The sequence below is a fragment of the Odocoileus virginianus genome, chromosome 25, assembly GCF_023699985.2.
Source record: "Odocoileus virginianus isolate 20LAN1187 ecotype Illinois chromosome 25, Ovbor_1.2, whole genome shotgun sequence".
Lineage (NCBI taxonomy): Eukaryota > Metazoa > Chordata > Mammalia > Artiodactyla > Cervidae > Odocoileus > Odocoileus virginianus.
Window position 1 is genome coordinate 49,555,766 of NC_069698.1, and position 17,824 is coordinate 49,573,589.

A 17,824-nucleotide genomic window follows, 5' to 3' on the forward strand; every position below is an offset into this window, starting at 1 on the left:
GTTACCAAAGGACCAGGGAGGAGAAATAAATTAGGAGTATGGAATTAACATACATACACTACTATATAAGAGGGAAAAAATGCCTACCTTATTGAGAACTATACTCAATATTTTGTAATAACCTATAAGGGAAAAGAATAGCTATGTTTTTGTATAACTGAATCATTTTGCTGTATACTTGAAGCTAATACAACATTGTAAATTAACTATACTTCAACAAAACAAACAAAAAAGAAAAATGTACTAGATAAGCTGATCAGAAGATTAGACACTGAAGAAAAAAAGATCCATGAACCTGAAGACACAACAGAATTTAACCAAACTGAAACAGAGAAAAAATAATTCTAAAAACCTGAGCATCAGTAAGCTGTGGGACAATTTCAAGCAGGCTAATACATGTGGAAGTGGAGTCCCTAAAAATGAAGAAATAATGGCCAAAACTCTTCCAAATTTGAAAAACTACAAATGTACAGGGCCAAGACAGTCACTGGACACCCCAAACCAAAGAAATAAAGACAATTATACCCGAGTTTATCATAATCAAATCGCTTGAAACCAATGATTAAAAAATCCTAAAAGTGATCTCAGAACATACAGAGGAGCACAGATAAGAATGGCAGATTTCCTGTTAGAAACAATGCAATCTAGAATCTAAGTGTCAACATCTTTAAAATACAGTAAGAATAAAACTTGTCAACCTAGAACTTTATATCCCATGATAATCTTTCAGAAGTTAAGACTTTTTAAAAGCTCAAAGAATGGATCATCAATAGCCATAAACTACAAGAATTCTTAAAAGAAGTGTTTTGGGGAGAAGGAAAATGATAGAAGATGGAAATCTGCATCTACATAAAAGAATGAAGAGAACAAAAAATGATAGCTTTGGGATAAACATAAAATATTTAAATCCCTTTAAAAGGTAATCGACAGTTTGAAGCAAAAATAACCACATATTGTGAACTTTTTAACACATGCATGGAAAATTTATGATACATATAGCGTGAAAGCTAAGAGAGGAGAGAGAGATACTATTCTAAGGAGCTTCTACTATTCATGAAGTGGTATAATCTCACTTGAAGGTAAACCACAATAAATTGAATATGTATATAATAAACTCTAAAGCAACCAACACACACATACATACACTCACAAGCACACAAACTAATTACAGCTAAAAGTCAATAAAGACAATAAAGCGGAATCAGACCAATAATGACATTAAATGTAAACGGTATATACATTCCAATTAAAAAGCTTTACTTCATGGCAAATAGATGAGGAGAAAAAATGGAAACAGTGACAGATTTTATTTTTTTGGGTTCCAAAATCACTGTGGATGGGGACTGCAGCCATGAAATAAAAGACATGACTGAGGCTGAGTAACGGCAGCGTGGTCAGACTAGATGGGGAACAAACCCAGTGTCTGCTGTCTACAGGAAACCACTTTTAATCTCAGGACGCAGACTTTAAGCAAAACGATGGAGCAGCGATCCTTTTTTACATTACAGCCACTATGGAAAACAGTGTGAAGATTCCTTAAAAAACTGGAAATAGAACTGCCATATGACCCAGCAATCCCACTCCTGGGCATACACACTGAGGAAATCAGATCTGAAAGAGACACGTGCACCCCAATGTTCATTGCAGCACTGTTTATAATAGCCAGGACATGGAAGCAACGTAGATGCCCATCAGTAGACGAATGGATAAGGAAGCTGTGGTACATATACACCATGGAATATTACTCAGCCATTAAAATGAATTCATTTGAATCAGTTCTAATGAGATGGATGAAACTGGAGCCCATTATACAGAGTGAAGTAAGCCAGAAAAATAAAGACCAATACAGTATACTAACGCATATATATGGAATTTAGAAAGATGGTAATGATAACCCTATATGCAAAACAGAAAAAGAGACACAGATGTACAGAATAGACTTTTAGACTCTATGGGAGAAGGCGAGGGTGGGATGTTCAGAGAGAACAGCATTGAAACAAGTATACTATCAAGGGTGAAACAGATCACCAGCCCAGGTTGGATGCATGAGACAATTGCTCAGGGCTGGTGCAGTGGGAAAACCCAGAGGGATGGGATGGGGAGGGAGGCGGGAGGGGGGATCGGGATGGGGAACACATGTAAATCCATGGCTGATTCATGTCAATGTATGGCAAAAACCACTACAATACTGTAAAGTAATTAGCCTCCAACTAATAAAAAGAAAAAAAAATGTATAGAAACATCAAATCATTAGTTATGCACCAGGAACTAACAATGCTGTAGGTCAACGATACTTGAAAAACAACAAACAAACCCAGAGGAAAAGAGATTAGATTTGTGGCTACCAGATACAGGGGACAGGAGGAGGGAAAAGCGATGAAGGAAGTCAAAACGTACAGACTTCCAGTTATAGGGTAAATAAGTACTGGGGATATAATGTACAATACAATAAATTTAATTAATATTATTGTATGTTATATATGAAAGCTCGTAAGAGAGTAAATGCTGAGTTCTTAGCACAAGGAAAACATTTTTTTATATTTCTTTAATTTTATTGTATATGAGGTGTTGGATGTTCACTCAACTGACTGTCGTAATCATTTTATGGTGTATGTTAAGTCAAATTGCTATGTTGAATACCTTAAATTTATACAGTGCTGATGTCAATTATGTCTCAGTAAAACTGGAAGGAAAAAAAAGTAAAAGTAAAAAATTACTCTTTTTTCCAAAGAGTAATTAGAAGACTCTTCTGCTCTTAACAGCTTACAGACTAAATTTTCTCATTTCTAACAAGTGACTACTTCTGATGGGAGGGGGAAAAATTTCCAAAAGTATCAAACTGAGGGATAAAATGATACTATTTCGGGGAGGAGATATATTTAAGATACACCTACATACCTATTGATACATAATAAAAACACATAAATAGAACAAGTTTGGGAAAGAGAACGATCTAAACATTTAACATTATACTCACTAACAATAGCTAGTATTTAGCAGTAATCACGGACACTTTAAAGACAGAAGGATTTTCCACGTGTCCATGAGGAAAAGTCAGGTTCATGTTCCGTGGGATCTGCTATCCTCCAGAAGTCTTGGCTTTGTAAAGTGTATGGAAAAGAGCTGCTCCTTGACAGTTGAAAATATAAAAGGTGATCAAAAACAAATACCAGCAGGTTTAAGAACCGCAAAAAAAATCCCCTGGTGACAACAAATTTGCCCTGGCTTCACCGGGACAATCACCAGGGACTAAAATACAAAGCAGTCCACGTCTCAAGGGGCGCAGTGGCCGCTCAGCGTGCTGTCGGAGCGTCAGGGGCTTTCCTCACACCTCCTCTCACACCAGCTCCCAGAGGCGGCCTGGCCAGGAAGGCGCGTCCCAGGGAGGGTCCACCGAGCCCGCGTCCAGGGCCTCCCGGTCCTGTGAAGCGGCGACGGAAGGGCTCGGCCTGGCTCTCCTGAGGACGAGCACCTGTCACTGCCATTGCTAACAGCCTCGGCCGGCCCTGCTTCTCAGCCAAGGGCTCAAAGAACAAGCTGCAAGGCTGAGGACACAGGTTCCCACTTTCAGCAAAGGGTCGACACGCAACGCTGAGGCTGGTTCTCTCAAGCCTGGCCACCCCACCAAAACCAATCACACACCTGATTTAGGATTACAAAATGTCTGGCAACGCTTGGACCCCGGTGCCACCTCAGGAAACAAAAACATGCTGTGGAAAAACTTCTGCCACACACGGCATGGACGAACCTCACAAATACAACGTGGGTAAATGGAGCTCCTACAAAAGAGTGTTTAATGTCATTTAAATAAAGCATAAACACAGGACACTGGCCCTACTGAGGGGGAAGAGGCACTGGCCAGCAAGCGGCCTGGGGGCTGTTGATTATGTTCTGTTCCTTGATCTGATGGGTGGTTTTCCCCTCAACTCACACATAATATGACTTGTATGGGTTTCTATATATCACACTTCAATAAAAGTTTATTTAAAACATTGTTCATGCTCACTTATCTACCAGGGCAAAAGAAAATGCAATAATAACTTTAAAAAAATAACAATATGAAAAAAAGATTCATGACTTAATTCAACCACAATAAGCCTCGGGCCATTATAAATGCGGTTCACAGACTTCTGTTTTATTCAACTTGTCCCTTTATTGCTAGTTCTCCCCTCCTGATGAATTCATATGCTTCTCCTTATCAGATGATAAAAATCTGTTTAAAATATTCTGCTTCCTTTTTTTTCCGTTCTGGATTAGAAGCAAGTAGCCCAGAGCAAAATTTAATGACCTGGTTTTTCCTGGTGCGCTTGTTCTGCATTTCTATTTGCCTATCTATTTCCACACTTTTAAAAATATTCTACTTTAATGTGAATGATCATAGTGTAACCAGTATTTTAAGCTACAGCAAATCCTTTCTGGTAGGCATGATCTGCAAATTTTATAACAATAAAATGTAAAACGGGCTGTATTTCCCTAACTTGAAAGAGCATTTACTAGTTACCTCTCTTCACAAAAGGCCTTTCAGATCCTGTCCTTCCCCTACCCTCCTTTGCCTAAAAAAGGCAATATTCAAGATCCTGAGAACAACAGTCCTGATTTTACTATTTCTCTATTAAAGTGTTTTCCAAGCCTCTGCCTTCTGCTTCCTAAAAGCTCTACTGAAAGACAGGGCAGCAGACTAAATGACTTGTAGTAATTCACTTAAGTTGCATCGTATTTTTAGACTGTGGAAAATCTATTTTCATATTTGATGAGAAACAGACTTGGCCGGCAGAGCCAAGGCATGAGGGAATCAAAGGCGTAGCAGACGCGCCTCCCCCAGTTGCTGGTGACAGTCACCACTGGCCGTCATCATCACCTGACGCTTGCACTTGCTCTCTTGCAAAGAAGACTTAGCTCAGCCACAGAACCCGGGGTCCAAGGAAGGGGTCTGCTCTGAGAACACAGCCCTCTCACTCTTCTGTTAGGAACTGAAGAGCAGTGGTGGAGGATCAGCAAATCTGGTCACAAGGAGCAACGTTTGAGTGTAAGACGATGTCAGGTTCAGAGAATTCCCCAGTGGTCCAGAGCTTTAGTGAGCCCAGGGTTCAAACCCTAGGCAGGGAACTAGGATCCCACAAGCTGCATGGCCGGGGGGGGAAAAAAGATACCAAATCTAAAAAGGAGAACACAAGAGTGATCAGTGAGGCACGGTCTCCCAGGGCACCTAGTCTACGTGGCCATGGCAACCAGGAGGGAGATGCCAGGGACCCTCTCAGACAGCACACTGCCTGGTCCCCACGATGCATCAGAGGGAGCTTAACACAGCAGATGGATGAGGCTCCCGCTTGGGGTCACGAGGGGAGCGGTAACGACCACTCCTGCCCTCCCAGCCAGGAAGCGTCAGTGCGGGGGAGCCGGGACTCCCCTGGCTGCTGGTCACCGGGAGAAGGGATGAGGAGGAGAGAGGGTGGACTGCCAAATGGGGGCTGGATCAGAACATCCGCAGGCAAACCAATGTGGCTGGACCTACACTCCACACCCTATACAAAAACTAACTCAAAAGAGGCCTCAGACTTGAAGGCAAAGGCTACAACGATGAAACTTTCAGAAATAAACATGGGAGTTCTTTGAGATGGAGGGATGGGCAAAGAGTTCTTAAGACTTGACACCAAAAGCTTGACTCATAAAAGGGAAAACTGATAAACTGGACTTCATCAAAACCGAAGACTTCTGCTCTTTGAAGAAGGGTGTTAAGAAGGTGAAAAGATAAGCTACACATTGGGAGAAAATATTTGCAGACCATGTATCAAACAAAGGACTCATAACTACAATATATAAAGAAACCTCAAAACCCAATGGTAAAAACAAATAAAACCCATCAGAATAAACAGGTAAAAGACATGAATTGACATTTCACCAAAAAAGATTATAGATGGCAAGTAAGTCACAAGATGTTCAACATCATTAGCTGTTAGGAAAAAGCAAATACACACCACACTGAGATAGCATTACACACCAATTGTTGACAAAATGCCCCAAACCGACAGACCCGACAGCCTGGGAATCAGACGCTGGTCCTCACCAGTGTACACCTGTGCATGTCTCTGTCCTTTCTCTCTCCCTGACCAAATCACCTGAAAGAGTCCCACCCTCAGCGTAGCAAACACAAAACGCCATTTCAAAAATACACTTAAACCAAGAGAAAGCCAGCCTTAGCAGACTCTCACTCATCGTCAAGGACAAAATCTCTCATTTCAGTGAGAACTCAGAAAAGGCTCTTGCCATTATTACCATTAGGAAAACATCAAGGACATGCGCAGATTTTTAAATTACAATTAAAAAAAACAACAACAACAACCATGTATTCAAAACATTAACTGTTACTTTGCTGAAAATCACTGGAAAGAAAAGGTGAGAAGGCAGCTAAAGATCCTTCAAGAATTATCTTCAGGACTAAGGTCCTAATCGGGTAACTATGGGGGCTTCCCAGGTGGCACAACAGTAAAGAATTTGTCGGCCAATGAGGGAGACACAGGTTTAATCCCTGGATCAGGAAGATCCCCTGGAGGAGGAAATGGGGGTCCAGTATTCTTGCCTGGGGAATCCCATGGATGGAGGAGCCTGGTGGGCTATAGTCCACGGGGTTGCAAAGGATCAGACACGACTGAGCAAATAAGCACACGTGCACTGGTAATTACGGTAAAAATTATGACCCCTCCACCCACTCTGGAAGACTGCAGTTACCTGGCCTGGTCAGCTCACTGAAGAGATGGAGGAGGAAACAGGGGTCATAAAGGTCACTGAGATCCACTGTGCTCCTGTCTTTAAATATCGGCTCCTGTGCGTCCTGAAACAGCCCGAGACAGACAGAAACGTGCAGGTCAACCTCGTAAACGTAACACCATGTGGATGTTTGCCACTATCACTTAGAGCTCAAGTTATTTTGAATATTGAAGTACACACACACAAAAATGTTTCTATATAAAAAAACAGATAGGGTTTGTACGTGAGATACCTTTGATATCTGCTTTGTGGAAAGAAGTTATAAATGAAGTTAAGTGTGGCCAGTGCTGACAGTTGATGAAGCCAGCTGATGAGTACATGGGTTCTGTCTCTATACCTTTGCATATGGTTCGAGTTTTACTTATAAAAAGTGAACAAATCACAAGCAAAACAGCACTCCTATTTTACAGCGGCTAAAGCCGGATGGCTCCGCCCCAGGGCCCACCGCACCTCGGGGGGCAGCAGCCTCCGGTTCTGGGGGAAGTGGAGGATGGTCTTCATCACGCGGTCGCGATCCAGCAGGCGGAGGATGTCCCCGACACTCGGCTGTTGCCATAGCGATTTGCCCAGGCTCCGGCATGTCTTCTGATGCTCCACGGCCGCTGGACCCCACAGCAGCACCCTAGAGCCGGTGGTCACAGAGGTGATGATGGTGGAGACCACTGTAGACAGCTTTGTTGGGCAGCTGACATGCCAGGTGTAAGATGTTCTGTCATTTAACCCTCATTGTAACACAGGGGGAAGGCAGGGGTGATAGAGAGGCTGATGACCATAAGGGTGGGGGTGACACTGCTGGGGATGACGGAGGCCAACACTTGTGGAGGGTCTGCGATGTGTCAGGCATGAGTCTAAGTCTGTGTATTAATCCACTTAAACTGAACAAGAATCCCATAAGTGAAAATCGCTCAGTCGTGTCCGACTCTTTGCAACTCCATGGACTATACAGTCCATGGAATTCTCCAGGTCAGAATTCTGGAGTTGGTAGCTGTTCCCTTCTCCAGGGGATCTTCCCAACCCAGGGATCAAACCCAGGTCTCCCACATTGCAGGCGGATTCTTTACCAGCTGAACTACCAGGGAAGCCCAAGAATACTGGAGTGGGGTAGCTTATCCCTTCTCCAGGGGATCTTCCCCACCCAGGAATCGAATCAGGGTCTCCTGCCTTGCAGAAGGATTCTTTACCAACTGAGCTATGAGAGAAGCCCAAGAATCCCATGAGGAAGGTACTATTATCATCCATATTGGGGGAAAAGAGACACAGAGAAGATCTGGGAAGTTGGCCAGCTGGTCCCTGCCCAGCTGGTAAGTGGCAGAGTGGGATTTCAAATCTGGAGAGCCTGGGCTGGACATAGCAGCAAAATCGTGGCGGTTTGATGATGCTCTACTTATATAAACCCATCCCTGTTAGCACATAGCCGTGAGTGGACCAGGTCCGCTCACACAGCCTGTGAACCACCTCCAACTCTAGGGTCCTCCATCTCCACTTTTCACACCGACCTGGTCACGATGGGAACTGCCCAGTGAGGTCACCTTGCCTTCCTCCTGGAAAGGGACCGAACCCATCTGCATCGGGGGGGCATCCTTGTGAACTTTGTGAGCCCTGAGAGGGGTTTTCTGATGCCGAGGCGGGGGTGGGTGGATGGCTCGCTCGTCACCCTGAGTGAAACCGCTCCTGGTTTCTCTCCTCTCCCTCACGTACCCAGGGGCTCTTTATTTCAGAAAGAATACAACTGATAAAGCACCAACTCCAAGGCTAGCAAGAGGGTGAGGCTGTGGGGTGGGAGGAAGGAGAGAAAATGTTTATTCACAACCTGGGTGCTCTGAAGATGGAGAATAGGGTTTTTTTGTTTTTTTACTGTTTGTTGTCTTTTTCTTGGGGGATGGACAGTGCGGGTGGTTACTACGTCTTTAATCTTAAAAAAAAAATATTCTAGAAGGGAAATATTTTTTTCCCTTCCCTGCAGAGTTGTCCTGAACTATTTTTCTTGGCCCAGTCAGCTAACTTCCTGTCTCAGTACACAGAGCTCTTCCTTTGTACTGGGTCTCAAAGAGGAGACGAGAAACCAGGTCAGCGAAAGAGAACCTCAGACGCTGTGAGCAGCTGAGCCCCAGGCCCTGCAGAGCGGGCCCCAAAGCTGTGCTGGCCGAGGAGCAAGCAGCCCCTGGGAACTCGGGAGAGACAGACACAGACAGACAGACACAGAGAAAGACCGACAGAAAAGAGACAGACAGCGCACACGTGCACACATGTGCATGGGGAGAGAGTGGAATAAACACCCCGCCCGCACGCCCCACTCATCCTGCAAACCCGTACCCAAGTCCCTCCCACCCAAAGGCCAGCACGAAGTGAAACGTTTTCAGGAAAATCAGCTAAACGATCCCCGAGCTGGGAGTAAATCTGAGGGTGGGCCTGCGACAGACACGCACAGTTGACCAGCAGGGCGCCCAGTGCACACAAGCCCGGCCGTTGGGGACCGTCCTCATGGGCAGAGGGCAGAGCAGGCCCGCTGGCACTGGGTGCGAGCGGAGGGGTCCCCTGCCCGTGTTCGCCCCCCGAGGCCGGCCCGGGCGTGCGGCGCCCCGTGCAGGGCCTTCGGGGTCCGCTGCTCGCCTGGCCAGCGGCACCCACCTGAAGCTGATGAGGCTGTGGCTGTTCTGTTCGTAGGCCCGCAGCAGCAGTAAGATCTTCTGGTCTGAAGCCAGAGAGGGTCAGCTTAGAAAGCTTGCTGGTGACACCCCTTGAGGCCTCCCATATAATCCTGGCCGCACCGGCTGGTGCCCATACCCCAGAGACATACCCCCTGGTCCCCGCGGACCCAGGTCATACCGCCCGGTCCTCACATTTCTGGGTCCCATGCCCTGGTCCCCACACCCTCCTGGATCCCACGCCCTGGTCCCCACAACTCACCCAGGATGCTGAGTGAGGCACCATAGGCCCCAAGGAGCACCGCGAAGTGGCTGCTTGCACAGACAGAGGGGCACAGCTGCACCACGCCCGCCATCAGGTCCACCAGCGCTTCTGGAAGAAAATGCCGCTGAGCTGCCCGCAGTGCGGGGCTGAGCAGGCGCAGAGTCCCCGCAGAGGAGGACGTGCTTCTGGGAACATAAATGCTGGAGACACCTTCTCTGGACAACACTGGGCTGAGAACTGCACCTAGTCCTTCCTAAGTTTCCATTTTTTTCCCCCAAATAAAAGTGCCTTGACAACCATCTCCCTTCCTCGGTCTTTGGTACCATCATCTCCTCAGTCTCCTCCCAAACTTTGAGCCAACAGATTTGAAAACCTAAACCTTCCCCTCCATGATTATATTACTGAAATCTCTAGTATTTCCATTCTTGCTGGAAAGGGGGGACAGCCTTTTTACTTTTAGAAAAGGCAGAGGAACCAGAGATCAAATTGCCAATATCCACTGGATTATCAAAAAAGCAAGAGAGTTCCAGAAAAACTTCTATTTCTGCTTTATTGACTATGCCAAAGCCTTTGACTGTGTGGATCACAATAGACTGTGGAAATTCTGAAAGAGAAGGGAATACCAGACCACCTGACCTGCCTCTTGAGAAACCTGTATGCAGGTCAGGAAGCAACAGTTAGAACTGGACATGGAACAACAGACTGGTTCCAAATAGGAAAAGGAGTACGTCAAGGCTGTATATTGTCACCCTGCTTATTTAACTTATATGCACAGTACATCATGAGAAACGCTGGGCTGGATGAAGCACAAGCTGGAATCAAGATCGCTGGGAGAAATATCAATAACCTCAGATATGCAAATGACACCACCCTTATGGCAGAAAGTGAAGAAGAACTCAAGAGCCTCTTGATGAAAGTGAAAGAGGAGAGTGAAAAAGTTGGCTTAAAACTCAGCATTCAGAAAACTAAGATCATGGCATCTGGTCCCACTGCTTCATGGCAAATAGATGGGGAACAGTGGAAACAGTGACAGACTTTTTTGGGCTCCAAAATCACTGCAGATGGTGACTGCAGCCATGAAATTAAAAGACACTTGCTCCCTGGAAGAAAAGTTATGACCAACGTACACAGCGTATTAAAAAGCAGAGACATTACTTTGCCAACAAAAGTCCATCTAGTCAAGACTATGGTTTTTCCAGTCGTCATGTAGGGATGTGAGAGTTGGACTGTGAAGAAAGCTGAGCGCCGAAAAATTGATGCTTTTGAACTTGGTGTTGGAGAAGACTTTTGAGAGTTCCTTGGACAGCAAGGAGATCCAACCAGACTGATCCTAAAGGAAATCAGCCCTGAATATTCATTGGAAGGACTGATGCTGAAGCTGAAACTCCAATACTTTGGCCACCTGATGCAAAGAACTGCCTCACTGGAGAAGATCCTGATGCTGGGAAAAACTGAAGGCGGGAGGAGAAGGGGACGACAGAGGATGAGATGGTTGGATGGCATCACTGACTCAATGGACATGAGTTTGAGTAAACTCCGGGAGTTGGTGATAGACAGGGAGGCCTGGCATGCTGCAGTTCATGGGGTCACAAAGAGTTGGACATGACTGAGTGACTGAACTGAACTGAACTGACCATACTAGGAACTTGGGTAATGGTTCTCTCCAACTCAACAGTTTATTACAATTGGCTCTGTAGCAATCTCTCAGTTTGCGGATGTCAGCTCGTCTCTAAACAACAGGGTGTGACTTCAGGGGGACAGGACCCTTCAGACCTCTGCCATCTCCCACAGCCTTCACCATGCAAAGTAGGTGTTCAGTGAACTAGAGAGGAAGGAGCCAAAGCCGGGGCTGTAAGAGGCCCTGGCGGGGACCCAGCAATGGGGACCTTCAAACCCTTCACCCTTGATCAACTTTTCAGTCACCACAGTCAGACATCTCACGCAACTGAACAATTTCTCCCAGGTCAGACACCCCCTCCTAACTTTCCATAACTCCCAGGTTTTAACACTCGCCTATGACATGGCAGAAGACCTTAAACCTGATTCCTATAAGCCAGAATAGGCTCTAAAAAGAGGTGAGCATTTGCTATATGACCTGAAGTCAGAGGAAACACTTCTAGAGCTTGAATCTGACAGAAACGAAGTGTCCCACATCTCCTGCATTGGCGGGTGGATCTTTTATCACTGAGCCACCCGGGGAGCCCACAGGAAATGTTCGGATACTGCCTGGGTAGCGCTTCCTCAGCTCTGGGAACACGGGGGCGCTAAGCTCCACTGCACAGCTAGCTTGGTGGAATCGGAAGAGAAACTGTGTGTCTGGGCTGGGGCGTGGGGCGGGGAGGCACCTCGCACGGGGCTGTCTGCGGGCTCCTCCTCTGTGGCCCTCAGCAGGGTGGGCAGGAACAGGGAGTGCTGGGTGAGCATCATGTGGACCACGGGGAGCTGTGTCAGCTGCAAGCGCGTGGGGCTTTCCGGGAGGTACAAGAGCTGCATGGCGGCTCCGAGGGCTTCCAGAAACGCATGGTCCTGATACCGAAACCTAGGAGGCAGGAACCAAAGAGGAAACGACGTCACAACCTGTAAGAAACCTTTTTTGCTCAGCACTTTATTAAGGAGATCATCCTGCATGCCTCAAAGCTGAGAATTCTAGAGCGCACAGTCATTCACCATCACCCTGACTACCCATTGCACACTGAGCCAGACGTGTCACAGGGAGCGCTTCTGAAAGCAAGGGCCAGATGGAGCTTGCTTCCCTTCTTGACGGTGCAAACGCCCAGTGAACTTCCTGCTGAGCTGAGCAGACTGAATAAAGATGATGCTCAGCCCACCTTCCTGGGCAGCCTCCTTCCTTCCTTCCAGCTCCTCAAAATGCCCCTCTGACGGCTCAGAAGTTCTCATCTTAAATCCCTTCAGAACCAATGAAGGAAATGCTAGCATCATGCTCTGGGAAAGAAGGTTTTGGTCATATGTGAATGTTGTTAAGAAGCACTGGGCACTCCGTGAGCATTCTAGAGACACAGACTAACCAAAGACTCAAAGAAATGTCGTCAGGTTGTGAAGGCAATCCTCAGTTACCATTAACTTCTGACCTGCTTCCACTCATTTTCCTCTTAGTGTTTTTCCGTTTTAGATTGATGAATAATCAGGGAAATGAAAATTAGAGCCACAGTGAGACACTTGTTTCATGACCACCTGTGTGCCAAAAAGAAAGTCTGACTGCATCAACTGCTGGAGAGGACGTGAGGACAAAATGAACTTCCACTCTGTGTTATGACAGCACGAAAACCTTGGGGAACAAATGGAAAAATCTAGTAAAGCTGAAGCCGTGCCCACACTAAGAGCCAGTGAGTGGCCCCTCGCCCAGAAAAACCTGGCACCTGGGCACAAGGAGGCATGAGACATTCACTGTCAGGACGGGAGGGAGGGGGGGAGGAAAGAGGGAGGCTCCGTCCATCAGCAAGGGACCAGCTGAATGAATGGGGCACAGTCAGAAGACAGAACGCCCCCGGGCAGTGGAAAGGAACGACCGGGACCATCTCCACCTACCGAGGGTCTCAACAAGCATCACTCCAAAACTTCTGAGGGCACAAAAGGGACGGTAAATTGATACTCTGTATACAATGTCAAACACAAAAAACACTGCTAAAGTTTATTGTCTAGAGATATACTGACACGCAACCAAAGTGTTAAAAACACACACAGTGCCATGACAAAGCTCAGCCTCAGAAGAACGACACTTGGACGAGGGCAGGAAGAGTCCATGAGGACAGAGAAAACTGTCAGCCTTTATCAGATCTGGGTGCTACTGTATTACTCTCTGCACACCTCTGGCTTTTAAAAAAATACTTGGTTGTTTCAAGGCCGCTTCTCCCGCCCTTGTTAAAAGCACACGCGTAACACGGGGCGGGTCGTCTCCCTCCCCAGCACTGTCTCGTCTGCCCAATACAGGAGCAGCACCAGCCCCACCACCTCCCTTCTGCAATAACAGCTCCGACTGCACCCCAGCCAGGACACCCACTGCCTTCCTGAGCCGCACCAAGAAAACAAACTCGACTTACTTGAGTCCGGTCTTCACAAATTTCTGCCAATCACCAGCGTCAACTTCATTAAGTGAATTCTAGGAATAAAGTAAGTGAGAAATATGTGTAGAATATCTGAATTAATTTAAAATAGAGGACATGGGATTTAAACTACAGCCCTTCAGTAAATACAGAATATAGTTATTGAAGCAATTTGCAGAAGCAAGCAGACCTTTTCTCCTTTGATTTTTTTAAATTGTTATTTCCACTAGTAGTTCGGTCATTTTATTAGATATCTATGGTCACCAATGACCAAAAGGAAATTCCCGAACAGTCCTGTAACTTCCCCTTTGTCCCCCATTCCGAACAGCACTGACTGATCCGCGGCACACACAAGGGTGTAGCCACATGTGACTGCTTAAACACAAGAGTGAACATCCACCCAGGGCAAGACCACTGCACCCTAACAGGACTGTCACAGGTGCACAGTCCCTGCCGTGGAGACAGTCTCTGAACAGGCTCTGTTATGTTACATCAGGAGACTGGCTGCTCTGTGGGGGGAAGGGGGCAGACCAGGAAAAAGCACAAGAGAGCTTTCTGGAATGATGACAGTCCTGGGTAGGACTCTGGGGCACAGGGGTGTGTATTTGCCAACAGTAAGCTACACACTTACGATCTTATATTGCTCAAGATGGAAGTCACACTTCGATTACAAGTAAAGGTCTACTGGGGATGCTACTGATAGTGGGGTGACTGTGCATGTGTGGGGGTGGGGGCACCCAGGAACTCTGTACTTCCTGTTCAATGGTGCTGTGAACCTAAATCTGCTCTAAAAAATTTTAGTCTATTAAAAAGGAGGTGGAGGGGGGGAGCAAAGCCTGGGGGAGGGAGGGAGGCGTGCCCCGAGAACACAAATCTCTACGCCAGCACCGCCCCGCACTCCCGCCTCCCGAGCGCGGCTCCTTCCAGGTCTCGGGACTGCTCCTCCTCGCCCCTAGTTCTGCCGTGTTGGGTTCCGATGTGTCACAGGTTCACAGTCCTGTAACACTAGGCAGTAAGTCTGAAATGCAGGTTATAAACTCCAATACCTTGGCCACTTGATGAGAAGAGCTGACTCATTGGAAAAGACCCTGATGCTGGGAAAGATTGAAGGCAGGAGGAGAAGGGGACAACAGAGGATGAGATGGTTGGATGGCATCACTGACTCAGTGGAGATGAGTTTGAGTAAATTCCGGGAGTTGGTGATGGACAAGGAGGCCTGGCGTGCTGCCATCCATGGGGTCACAAAGAGTTGGACATGACTGAACTGAACTGAACTGAAAGTCCTTTAACAGAACTACTCAGGCACTGCACCATGATCCACAACCTATGAATGTATTATCACACTTAAAACCTTCCACCTGGGACTCTTCTCCTGAGGATTCCTTTTTAAGTCTTGGGTTCAACGGTGACACACCAGTCATAGGCTCTACAACTTTTAACACAACTTTACATCATTCAATTCAGTCGATCAGTCGTGTCAGATTTTTTGTGACCCCATGGACTGTAGCACGCCAGGCCTCTCTGTCCATCACCAACTCCCAGAGTTTACTCAAACTCATGTCCATCGAGTTGGTGATGCCATCCAAACATCTCATCCTCTGTCGTCCCCCTCTCCTCCTGCCTTCAATTTTTCCCAGCATCAGGGTCTTTTCCAGTGACTCAGTTCTTCGCATCAGGTGGCCAAAGTATTGGAGCTTCTGCTTCAGCATCAATCCTTCCAGTGAATATTCAGGACTAATTTCCCTTAAGATAGACTGGTTGGATCTTCTTGCTGTCCAAGGGACTCTTAAGAATCTTACTCAACACCACAATTCAAAAGCATCAATTCTTTGGCGCTCAGCTTTTTTTCTTTCCAACTCTCACATCCATACGTGATACTGGGAAAACCATAGTCTTGACTAGACAGACCTTTGTTTACACCATGCGTTGAGGAAGAACTCACGCACTAGCCTTTGGGATGTTATTTCTGTGCAAAAATGTAACACTAAGAATGACAGAGAGGGAAGGCCTGAAACAGCTAAATAGTTCCAAATTTTATGAAAACTCTAAACTCACAAAGCCAGGAAGCTCATTGAAACCCAAAGCACTGAGAACCTGAAGAACATTACACTACGGCGTATCGTCATCAAATTGTTTAAGCTGTGTAAGGGAAAAAACGTCCTCAAAGAAGCTGGGGGGCAAAGTTGTCATGTACAGAGAAACAGGTAAGAAGGTGAGGTCTCTGGACTTCCCTGATGGTCCCGTGGTTAAGAATCCGTCTGTCGCTGCAGGGATCACAGGCTCGATCCCTGGTCTGGGGAGATACACGCGCTGCAAGGCCTGAGCACCTCAGCGACCGAGCCTGCAAGTCAAGACTCCTGAGCCCTCGAGCCCACGCTCTGCAACAAGAGCAGCCACTGCGGCAAGGAGCTTGTGACCCGCGACTAGAGAGCGGCCCCCACTCACTGCCACGACAGCAAAAACCTGTGCGCAGCAACAGAGACCCAGCGCAGCCAATAAATGATTCACTTTTTTAAAAGAGAGGCTTCTCGTCAGAAATAACGCACACCAGAAGACAGTAAAGCAATGCCTTTAAAATGCCTAGAAAAACTAAAAACTGTTAACCTGGAACCTTGTACCCAGGCAAATTCTTCCTAACTCATTCTGAGGCCACTATTGTGCTGGGTTGTTCAGTCGTGTCCAACTCTGTGACCCCGTGGACTGTAGCCTGCCAGGCTCCTCTGTCCATGGGGATTCTCCAGGCAAAAATACTGGAGTGGGTTGCCATGCCCTCCTCCAGGGGCTCTTCCCAACCCAGGGATTGAACCGAGGTCTCCAGCACTGCAGGCTGCTATTAGCTGATCTGAAAGCTAGACAAGAATGTTACAAGAAAATAAAATTTTAAGCTTATACCTTTCATGGACAGATACACAAAAATTCTTAATAAAATATCAGCAAATCAAACCCAAGAGTACATAAAAATGGTAATATATCATGACTAAGTTTAACTTAGGAATGCAAGGTAGGTTTAATGTTAAAAAAGCAATTAATATAATTCATCTTATTAACAGTCTAACACAAAACCAGATAGCCATCTCAGGAGGTACAACAAAAAAGCATTTTGACAAATCTCTACATCCATTTCTGACAAAAGATGGCTCATCATTTCAGAATTTTCTGTCCACCTGTCCTTTGCCTCCGAGACATGGCCCCTCTTATTCCCTGCTAGGTTAAACTCATGCCCCTAGCTTAAATGTATCTGTAAACCTCAGTTTGTCTATCTCCCTCCTTCCCTTGTGAATCTAACCAGGGTCTCTAATAAGAGACACTTACCAACAGTTCGTTTAACCTCAGCAGCATTTGCTTCTCCTGATTCTGGGTACCATCCTCCTGCTGGCTGCCACTGAAGGATGCAATCAGGCACTGCACACAGGCCTTTAGTAGAGTCTTTTTCCAGGCTTGCAGCTCTTCTGCTGACCCTTCCAGGACAGCTGAGATGGCGTCAGCCACGACCCAGCTGCAGCAGGAGACAAAAGTCCAGAGTTCGAGGCTTTCAGTATAACCCAACATCACAACGGGCCACAGAAGACAAACACCCTGAGTCCCGGTCCCTACAACTAACTTCCCAAGCTCAGAAATCAGAGGCTTCACCCGCTCCTTAGTCAAACTTCAGAGGTGTACCAGAACTTTATGACAAGGAGAAACACTACTAACACACCAGAAAAAGGATATATTGCCCAGACTCTGTCTAATCAGGCTATCTCACCCTCAGCACTATTGACATGTGGGGCCAGATAATTGTTTCTCTCTTTCGTGGGGAGGGCCTATCCTATGCATTAAAGGATATGTAGCTGTACCTTTGACCTCTATCCTCTGGAAGCCAGAAGCTAGACTCCCCAGTCCCATATCGTAACAATAAAAAAAAATCAGACATTGCCAGCTGCCCCTGGAGTGGGCAAAATCACCCCGATAGAGGACCATGGCTCTAAGGGACTCAGAACCACCCACTTATGGACATGGACTTGCTCCAGCCAGGATGCTGTTAAGACGGGTTCTCGGAGGAACTGTCTCCTCACTGGCTGACACAACCGCAGGGCAGCAATCGTCAC

At 46.5% G+C, this 17,824-nt stretch overlaps 1 protein-coding gene across 1 annotated transcript in view; it reads right to left on the reverse strand.

Annotated features, from left to right (window-relative positions):
- The window catches only part of URB1 (URB1 ribosome biogenesis homolog), a 74,296-nt gene that overhangs the window by 14,670 nt on the left and 41,802 nt on the right, over positions 1–17,824 (reverse strand). The window contains 7 exon segments of the mRNA XM_020908876.2: positions 6,727–6,829; positions 7,216–7,387; positions 9,394–9,457; positions 9,673–9,783; positions 12,021–12,214; positions 13,734–13,792; positions 17,049–17,232. Coding sequence (XP_020764535.2) covers positions 6,727–6,829; positions 7,216–7,387; positions 9,394–9,457; positions 9,673–9,783; positions 12,021–12,214; positions 13,734–13,792; positions 17,049–17,232 — 887 coding nt within the window.